General features: G+C 44.1%; 1 protein-coding gene across 1 annotated transcript; it reads right to left on the bottom strand.

The window, feature by feature from the left end:
• Positions 1 to 1,098: 1,098 nt before the first annotated feature.
• On the bottom strand, positions 1,099 to 9,269 carry ATP6V1G1 (ATPase H+ transporting V1 subunit G1). The gene is made up of 3 exons (XM_089656379.1): positions 9,089 to 9,269; positions 5,123 to 5,223; positions 1,099 to 1,665 (listed from the first exon to the last, which is right to left on the bottom strand). Exons 1-3 carry the CDS (start codon positions 9,168 to 9,170, stop codon positions 1,492 to 1,494), a joined length of 357 nt encoding a protein of 118 aa, XP_089512505.1. The 5' UTR covers positions 9,171 to 9,269; the 3' UTR covers positions 1,099 to 1,491.
• Positions 9,270 to 10,927: the final 1,658 nt, after the last annotated feature.

A 10,927-nucleotide genomic window follows, 5' to 3' on the forward strand; every position in this document is an offset into this window, starting at 1 on the left:
ATGTACCAAGACATTCCTGATAAAAATCTGCTGCCATCTACCAGGATGATGGTGATGAAAAGAGGGAGGACATTTCAGCAAGACAATGATCCCAAACACAAAGCCAAGGAAACTCACAATTGGTTTCAAAGAAAGAAAATAAAGCTGCTAGAATAGCCGAGCCAACCACCTGACTTGAATCCAATACAAAATCTAAGGAAAGAACTAAAGATCAGAATTCATAGAAGAGGCCCACGGAACTTTCAAGATTTGAAGACGGTTTGTGCGGAAGAATGGGCCAAAATCACACCTGAACAATGCATGTGACTAGTTTCTCCATACAGGAGGCATCTTGAAGCTGTCATTACCAACAAAGGACTTTGTATGAAGTATTAAATAAATTTCAGTTAGCATGTTCAATACTTTTTTCCTGTGTCATTCCAATTTATTACACATAACTTAATTTCCGAACTTATTTGTTTTGGTTTCTTTGTATGTATGGATTGCTACCAACCTGGTGAAAATGTCATGTCAATAGCACCTTTAGAAATATATTTACCTAGAAAAATGGTGATGTGTTCAATTCTTATTTTACCTGATGCATCTTATTTTTTTTCTACAATAAAAATAGTATTACAATTATGTACTAGGCTGGTGCGCCCTTTCCCTTTGTAATGTAAGATGGAGTGTCCAAGACTCCTGCATGTAAAAGATTCACGTTAGTGTTTCTGACAGGTACGTAAATCAGTGACCCACACCGACATCTGTTATGCAGAGGACAGCTGGAATTCTACAGAGCATCTATGACACTTTTTTTGAACCAACAGAATCCAGCAGTAAGCTGCACTCAGCAATTCAGGAAGAGACATGGGGGGGTTGAGTTTTGAGGATGTTTTAGGCAACCAAGCTTCATGTAAAAGAAAAAAAAAATGGGTGGACTTAGCATTTAAGTCTTAAGCTGACCTCAGATTATAAAAACAAACTTTGCAGCTTGAAGACGACTGGTTCCTAGGAAACCGGTAAGCTTCTTTTCATGGTCATCCAACAAAAACGGCTACTTAGTCAAAGGAGGTGTACACATGGACCCTTTAAAAAAGCTGCAACAAATTACACTGGTCATGAAGGAAAATGAAAATTTTATTTCTAAAATGTATGCATGGAAAAAGCAAACTAAGAGCACCAGTAGTAGAAAATCTGACTAAAACTAGCTCCTTCCTCAAAACTACAACACAAGACGACTCACCAACCCCCCTCGTACCACCAATTCCTGCCCGTTACTTCCCTTTTCAATAATCCAACCTTGTGTAAAGATTAAACCTCTGTGTAAGGCTTTGGTAAAATATATATCTTACTGGCACCCACAAAGGGTCCCCTCTGCTAGAATATTAAATTGCATAGACTACACCGGGGCGGTGCTAAATTCAGGAAAATGGCTTATCACGTGCCAGGGCACAATAAATAACAGGACAGCAATAAAGGAGGCAGGTACAACCCATAGGCGCACATGGGTCTCTAGCCATTGATGCGATAGTTGACATGAATTTCGGGTTTTATCTCGCACACAAAAGACAGCAGGTGCTCTAATACAATTTCTCGATTCTGCTTGCAGTTTTCTTCAATTATGGACATCTTTGCAGATGTCTCCCTCTCCACCTCTTCAGAGCAGCTTCCATGGGAACCCAAAGCCTAAAAAACATAGAAACGTTCAGAGAAACCGATCAAGAATAAAGAGCATATTTTAGTTTATTAACCTCTTAATGCCAGCCTCACACATATATGTGGCACCACAGAAGTGGGATTTAATGCCGGGCTTCCACATACAGTTGTGTTCAAAATAATAGCAGTGTGTTGAAAAAAGTGAATAAAGCTGAAAATCCTTCTAATAGCTTTTATTTCCATACACACAAATGCATTGGGAACACTACACATTCTATTCCAAATCAAAACATGAAGAAAAATAGATCAAATTTGTGTTGTTCCTCTAAAAAAATTTAAGAAAAGTGAATATTAGACTGTTCAAAAAAATAGCAGTGTTTGTATTCTTCTTTACAAACTCAAACATTCACTATATAAACTGAAAAATGTTTGAAGATTTTGCTTTCCTTTGAATCACTTAATGAATATTTAGTTGTATAAGCACTGTTTCTGAGAACTGCTGTACATCTCTGTTGCATGGAGTCACCCAACTTCTGGCACATGTGAACAGGTATTCCAGCCCAGGATGATTGGACTACATTCCACAGTTCTTCTCTATTTCTTGGTTTTGCCTCAGAAATGGCATTTTTGATGTCACCCCACAAGTTTTCTATTGGATTAAGATCCCGGGATTGGGCTGGCCACTCCATAACATCAATCTTGTTGGTCTGGAACCAAGATGTTGCACGTTTACTGGTGTGTTTAGGGTCGTTGTCTTGTTGGAACACCCATTTCAAGGGCATTTCCTCTTCAGCATAAGGCAGCATGACCTCTTCAAGTATTCTGATGTATTCAAACTGATCCATGATCCCTGGTATGCGATAAATAGGCCCACCACCGTAGTATGAGAAACATCCCCATATCATGATGCTTGCACCACCATGCTTCACTGTCTTCATAGTGTACTGTGGCTTGAATTCAGTGTTTGGGGGTCGTCTGACAAACTGTCTCCAGCCACTAGAGCCAAAAAGAACAATCTTACTTTCATCAGTCCACAAAATGTTGCGCCATTTCTCTTTAGGCCAGTCAATGTGCTCTTTGGCAAATTGTAACATCTTCAGCACATGTCTTTTTTCAACAGTGGGACTTTGCGGGGGCTTCTTGCAGATAGCTTGGCTTCACATAGGTGTCTTCTAATTGTAACAGTACTCACAGGTAACTTTACACCTTCTTTGATCTTCCCGGAGCTGATTGTTGGCTGAGTCCTTGCCATTTTGTTTATTCTTCTATCCATTCGAATGGTAGTTTTTCGCTTTCTTCCATGTCTTTCAGGTTTTAATTGCCATTTTAAAGCATTTGCGATCATTCTAGCTGAGCAGCCTATCATTTTCCGCACTTCTTTATAGGTTTTCCCCTCTCCAGTCAACTTTTTAATCAAGGTACACTGTTCTTCTGAACAATGTCTGCTGGAACGACCCATTTTCCTCAGAATGTCAGAGAGAAATGCACTGTAACCAGCATGTACAACATTTGCTGCCTTCCTTCCTTAAATAAGGGCAATAATTGCCACCTGTTTTTCAAAGAATGAATGACCTCACTAATAGAACTCCACACTGCTATTATTTTGAACATGCTCCTTTCAATGAGTGATTCAATGACACAGAATCAGCAGCATGCATGTCATGACTGTTGGGTCTGTTGGATTTCTATTAATCTACTACACCTGCTAGTAAATTATTTGCCATGTAGAAATATCATTTCTACCAAAAACAGTGATTGATCAGGTTAGTGATGTCTGACTGCTATTATTTTGAACACAACTGTATATGCGTTCATTGACGCAGTGATCACGATTGGGAGCCCAGTTCAATCACAGTGCCTACAAAGCTCTGAAGCAAGCCCCGACTCCTGGCACCAGTTATAGGGCTGGCGGCAAAGGGGTTAAAGTGAATGTCCAGCCAAAACCTTGTTTTCTTAGTCTTAAATAGGGGAAGGGTTAGAACCCACACATTATTCAGAATACATGTAAAAAAACAAGCGAAAATTCCCACCTCACCTACCAGCCAGCAATAAACCAAAATAACCCTAACAGTATACATTAAAATTAAGGGATTTATTTTGCACACATTTGCAAATACATGTGCAAGCTGCAGCGGTCACAACATGGCACCCCAGTGTACTGCAGTACTAACTCTATAATTTTGAGAGCCTCCCAAGTAAGAGCGCATATATAATAATGGATAAATTCAGGGTGAGTTTGCCTGGAGGAAGCTCACCCCTCCTTAAAGGTACAAGGACACATTGCATACCCAGCAAAAGCACAATGGCAACTGAATGTATCCAGTGTGTCCCTGTACCTTTAAGGAGGGATGGTCTCCCTCCAGGCATACCTGCCTTTAATCTAGCCATTATTATATATGTGCTGCAACTTTGGAGGCTCTCAAAATTAGAGCTAGGACTGCAGTATACTGGGGTACCGAGATGTGGCTGCTGCAGCTTATGCCTGTATTTGCAAATGTGTGTAAACAAAACCTCTTGATTTTAAAATGAACTGTTAGACGGGATCATTCGGATTGTTGCAGGCTGGCTGATAAGTGAGGTGGGAATTTTAACATGCATCACCCTTCCATGTGCTCCTTGCTGCAAAGGCTAGTAATAGGCTGGAGTGGTTGCCATTTGTTTGTTCACTTACAACACCCACCCACAATTTATTCTGAACAGTATAATATTCTGCATGTATAGCCAAGTTCACACAGGGCGTACAATACCATAAGCCCATGCAGTACCAGGTTTTCCAGCAAGGGGATGGACAGGTATTCCATGCATCCCTGTGCAGTCTCATTGATTTCTATTTGGAAAATTAGATTTTTTTTTAATTAAAAAAACAAATAAAACCTGTTGATCCTACCAGTGACCTAATCTTGTGTTTGGCGGTGGCAATGATCTACAGGGTCATCTACCTTATGCAGAGTTGCCACCGCTTGTGCGCATGTGCAGGAAAAAAAAAAAAAAAGTACTGTGCCTTGCTCTTTTTGAGTTTGAATGGTGGCACCAGTCTTCCCTGTCATAATTGCCAATGGCAGAAGGAGCCACTGTCAGATACCCTTACCTGTCCTGTCAGGCAGTGCTGCTCATCAAGTAGGCAGCTGGGACCCTGACAGGGCGGGTAAGAGTGACTGACAGCAGCACCTCCTGTCATTCATGGCAAGACACACTGATCCCACCCAGCACCCTGACTGTTTAGATCTGAAAAGATCTATGTGGTAAGGTGTCCTCAAAATAAAAGGTTTCTGAAAATCCCTTTTAATAATACCATTTAATATGGGAGTCAATCCCTAACGAAACGTGTATCTGCAGCTTAGGTTTGCAACCACTTTAAGGTCACTTACAGCTTTTACCAAAATATTGCATTAGCTGTAACTGATAATTTGTCCATTTGAAAATATTACTTGTAGATAAAAGAACAGCGATTCACTGAACCCTACTTAAATCCCACCCAAATACATACAGCTGCCTCTTTGGCCTTGAAGTCTTTCTCCCGCTGCAGCCGGTATTGCTCAATTTCAGCCTGGGCTTCCTCCTTTGCCTGTTTCAGACGCCTGTTCTTTCCTGGATCAGAAGAAAAAGTGCAGTCATGGGACATTCAGGTCCTTGCTGGGTCGTGCTATACAAGAACTACATCATCACAGACATTAACCACTTCAGTACTGGGCACTTTCACCCCCTTCCTGCCCAGGCCAATGTTCAGCTTTCAGTGATGTCACACTTTGAATGAATGACAATTGCACGGTCATGCAATTAAATTTTTATACATTTTTTGAGACAGATAGAACTTTCTTTGGTGGTATTTAATCACCACTGGGTTTTTTATTTTTTTGCTGAATAAAAGGAAAAAAGACCAAAAATTTTGTTAACAAAAATAGTTCTGTTATAAAAATTTGCAAACAGGTAATTTTTCTCTTTCAGTGACATGCGCTGATGAGGCTGCACCAATGGGCGCTCACGAGGAGGAACTGAAGAGGCTGCTCTGATAGGCAGCACTGACTGGCACAGTTGGGGCTGCACTGATAACCAGGACAATGATAATCAGTGCCCCGATTACCAGTGTAAACGTCGCTTTTCAAAGTTGCTGGTTACCGGCTTTCCTAGCGCTACCACAGCGTGAGGAAAGTGCTGCAGATAATCGGCAACTGTGCTTACATCGTGATCAGCTGTGATTGGCCCAACGTCTGGGTGCACGCTGCAGCAGGTGTGTGGTTCTGGGAGGACATCATATGATGCCCTCCCAGGACTGGACGACCGCGTCGTAGCAATAATTTAGCTATAGCATCGTCAGCAAGTGGTTAAAGAATATGAAAACCCAACATTTCATATTCCTGATATGTGCCTGCGGTACCATGTACTTGTATGAAAAAGTATCCTGTTCTCTTTTTATTGCTCCCTTTGTGTGAAATCCCTGGTGCCCCTGCCAGTGTCTCTGTTTTCCAATTAAAAGCTGACCACACTAAGGAGAACAGTGTGGTCAGTTTTCTGGCTATGCTATGAACTCAGGTTGCTCTCCTCCAATGATCAAGCCCCCCTGCACAGCATTTTACTCTGAAGTTCAGTGTGCTGCTGTTTCTCTTCCCCTAGCTCTAATGCAGCTGAAAACAGATGGGATGTGATCACTTAGGGTTCATATACACGGGGCGTTTGGAAAACTCTTCTAAACTATGGAAACTGACTGCTGCAAAACGTAGGTAAAAAAAAAAACACGTCAGTTTAGCAGCGTTTGCATAACGTGTTTATGCACGTTTGCATTTGGAAGCATTTTTAAAAGATAATCTCAGGAGCTCTTCCCAAATGCCCAGAATGCACTGAAAAATAGTAAATTCACTAAAAGAAGGCTACTAAAATACAGCACGAGCTATTTTATCAACTCATGTGGTATTTTAGCAGTGAAAAGCTTGCATTAATGTTTCAGCTGTCTGCGGGATTCCCACTAACAGCTGAACGTAAAAGAAAGAATTGCCGGCAATTAAAAAATAAAAAAACGACATGGGATCCCCGCGTCCCACCAATACCAAGCCCTTCGGGTCTGGTATGGATTTTGAGGGGAAGCGTGTCAACATTTTTAAAAAAATGGCGTGGGGTTCCCCCCAAAATCCATACCAGACCCTTATCCGAGCATGCAGCCATCATGCGGTATTTTAGTAGCCTTTTTTAGTGGATTCAAATGGGTTTTTTAAAAAAATATGCTATGCGGTATCCTACTGCATACTCAGATGCGGTAGGATACCTCTTACTGAATTGTGCCCTGGATATGGACCAGTCAAACGCTTATAAACGCAAATGCTTATTGACGCAGTTAGTTAGTGGGAGAAATGCCGCCCCCGCCGGTCGGCGTCAGTGGGAGAAATGCCGCCCCCGCCGGTCGGCGTCAGTGGGAGAAATGCCGCCCCCGCCGGTCGGCGTCAGTGGGAGAAATGCCGCCCCCGCCGGTCGGCGTCAGTGGGAGAAATGCCGCCCCCGCCGGTCGGCGTCAGTGGGAGAAATGCCGCCCCCGCCGGTCGGCGTCAGTGGGAGAAATGCCGCCCCCGCCGGTCGGCGTCAGTGGGAGAAATGCCGCCCCCGCCGGTCGGCGTCAGTGGGAGAAATGCCGCCCCATACCTGTATTAGTTGGAGGAATAGCACCCAAACATTGATATCATTGGAAGGAATGGTGTGCTGTCTTTGGTGGCAGTGGCAGAAAGACTCCTTCATAGCAGCGGTAAGAATAGTGCCTCATGGGCCAGATAGAAGCTAGCAAAGGTCAGCATCTTGTCCATGGTCCACAGTTTGGAGACCACTGGACAAGAGGGAAGATGCCCAATGAACATGCTGGAAGCTGTACGGATGTATCAGGAAATCCATTTGTCAATCCATGGTGGATGTGTGTCAACACAAGGCTGGCCGTACAGAACCACAAATACTTTAATAGCTAAAGCACAGAACCCAGCACCATGACCAAACTGTCAGACAGTTCCTGATCTCTAGTAATGACTGGAAGCCGATCCTATGATCTGCAGTCCTTCCCACCCCCACCACCTGGTGAAAGGGAGGCTGGACTGGAGGGGAAGGGGATAAGGCTGCTTCTATGCCAGATTTGTGAACGATCATTTCATACAGGAGACAACATCAGATGTATGGAACTGACACTTCCAGGTATAGGACATCAGCAGGTAACCTGTGGACATGCTGCAGATGAATACATGTGTAGAGATCATAATAATTTTCACACAATGAAAGTTCAACACCAAATCACGCATTTCGGCTCCTCTCCTATCTCCATTGTACTGTGTAGGTCGGCTTTAATCACAATGTGCAAGGAGCAGAAAATGCAGAAGTGTTCATCCAGGGATGAGGAAGAAATAAAATGCAAGTCATCTGTGAATGCATTAGATGTGAGCAGGACTGAATAGACGTCCACGTAGAGTCACCAATCACTTAATGAGGTCTAACTGGAGGTCAGAGAACTCTGTAAATGAAATGTATTGGATGGACGGGCGGGCGGCCAGAACCGACCAACCCCCTTCTGGAAAAAGAAGGAATGTACGACACCCATGACTGCCTTCATAATGAGGGGGAGAGGAAGTCTGCAACTATCAGTCAGGTGAATGGATGATACACAGTATACAAAAATAAAGCTGGTTTGTTTGGCCCTTGGATTCCAGGAGCCAGTGATGGTGACATTTTCCTCTACATACCTTGAGTCCCCTACCACACCTGTAACACATCCATAGTCTTTAAACATCTCCTAAAGGGTGTCTCCAGCTCAGACCGCCTTCCACAGGATGTTACCAGCCCCAGACCGCCACCGCAGAGTCCCCAACCTCGGACCGCCTCCCCCAGGGTGCCCCCAGTCTCCGACCCCCTCCCGCACAGCGCCCCCAGTCTCCGACCCCCTCCCGCACAGCGCCCCCAGTCTCTGCCCTACTCCCACACAGTGCCCCCATATATGTGCCAGGCTGCAGCTAAGGAGGATTGCTGGGACTTGTAGTTCTCCAGGTAATTTCATTGCAGGAGCCACACCCTATCCGTGTCAGTGAGTGAAGCTGCACACACAGCTACATGACCATCCAATGAACTTTATTGATCAGAACATCCAACCCTTGCCAGGCCCCTCCAATGTATATTTCTCCCCAAATCATCATGCAAGAGACCTGTCCCTTTAAGGCTCCACAGATCAAAGAGAGGGGTGGTAGAGTGGAAGGCCCTGGCCTGATCAATAAAGTTGATTGAATGGTCAGGTAGCTGACTGCAGCTCCATTCACTGACTTGTAGTCACCAAGCAGCCAGACAGGGACAAGTTGTGGGCTCCTGGAATGAAACTACAAATCCCAGCATCCCTCCTCAGCTGCAGCCTGGCAAAGCATGCTGGGAGTTGTAGTCTTTACACGGCAAGTTCTAAGAAGAGCTCCCAATGAATCAACAAGTGAGCGGAGAAGAGCCTCACGTTTCCGAGCCTCCGCCACCCTCTCGGCCGCTCTCTTCTCTGCCTGCAGCAGCTGCTGGATCCCCGCGGACTGGCTGGCCATGACTATGACTCTTCCTCAGCACCGTCTTCTCCGGAGAATCTTCAGCCGACGAGCGAGGTCGGATCAGGTGACCAGGAACACGTCAATGGGGGCCACGTGACCGCATCATGCTCACCACGCCCTCTGGGCTGGTCCGAGTCACATGACTGGCGCTTCCTGAGTCACATGATGCGAAGTTCCCGAAAATACAGCTTTGTGCCTCTGAAAGTTTCCATCCAATCCCCAGCAATTATTTCCTCTAAATCAAACTATTACAGTTAAAGTGTTACTAAACCCACAACAGTAAAATCAGTCTGTATATGCAGTACAGCATGCTTGTTATACTCACTGTGGAACCTAAGGGGTTAATCCTCTGTGTTGTGTAAAAAGGATGTTTGATCCTGACTTCTCTGATCCTCCTCATCTTCAAGTGTCCCCCTCTTATGTCTCGATAAGACATATTGCATGGAGACACTGCACATGCTGAGTTTGGTGTGTATTGCTAGAGAGGGTTTTTTTTCTTTTCTAGGCAGAGTGCATGTGATCAGCACAAGGCCAATCAGCACTGTCCAGACAGAGGTCTGGGATTCTGCATCTCCCTAGAGCAAAATTAAAGCTTGTCCTACAAGCTTTAACCTGTGCTCTGTTGGACACTGATAGAAGTCACAAGACTGCTATATACTACTGATGAGAAAAGGTATATTATTATTATTATACAGTATTTATATAGCGCCAAAGGGTTTGCTCAGCGCTGTACAAGGGCACGGGGAGAAGACAGAGACTGTGCGATACACGAGGGGTTCGAGGGCCCTGCTCTTACGAGCTTACAATCTAGGAATAGCAGTTTATAATAATTGCATTTCCTTCCATGTTGTGTGTACTGTGGGAGACCAGATATAGTGAATGCAGGGTCCTGGGTTTAGTAACACTTTAAACCGCTTGCCCACGGGGCCATTTTGTAAACATTTTTCACACATAAATTACTTAGAACCTAAAAACATTATATAGTTTCTGAAAGACCCTGGAGAATAAATTAGAGGTAGTTCCATTTTTTTTAAGTAACACAACAGTTGATCAAATCCAGAATTTCAGCCAAAAATATATTAACTGCATCCTAACCGCCCTATATCAGAACTACTGCTACAGAGCGGCAGGGCTGGACAAAATCACGTGTATACAGTATCTCCCAGAAGTGAGTCCACCCCTCACATTTTTGTAAATATTTGATTCTATTTTTTAATGTGACAACACTGAAGAAATTACACTTTGCTACAATGTGACGTAGTGAGTGTACAGCTTGTATAACATGTAAATTTGCTGTCCCCTCAAAATAACTCAACACACAGCCATTAATGTCTAAACCGCTGACAACAAAAGTGAGTCCACCCCTAAGTGACAATGTCCAAATTGGGCCCAATTAGCCATTTTCCCTCCCCGGTGTCATGTGACTCCTTAGTGTTACAAGGTCTCAGGTGTGAATGGGGAGTGGGTGTGTTAAATTTGGTGTTATCATTCTCACTCATATGGGTCACTGGAAGTTCTACATGGCACCACATGGCAAAGAACTCTCTGAGGATCGGAAATAAAGAATTGTTGCTCTACATAAAGATGGCCTAGGCTATAAGAAGATTGCCAAAACCCTGAAACTGAGCTGCAGCACGGTGGCCAAGACCATACAGCGGTTTAACAGGACAGGTTCCGCTTAGAACAGGCCTCGCCATGGTTGACCAAAGTTGAGTGCACGTGCTCAGCGTCATATCCAGAGGTTGTCTTTGGGA

Source organism: Staurois parvus, unplaced genomic scaffold (genome assembly GCF_062004578.1).
Source record: "Staurois parvus isolate SC_StPar_1 unplaced genomic scaffold, SC_StPar_1.0 ptg000902l, whole genome shotgun sequence".
Taxonomy (NCBI): Eukaryota; Metazoa; Chordata; class Amphibia; order Anura; family Ranidae; genus Staurois; species Staurois parvus.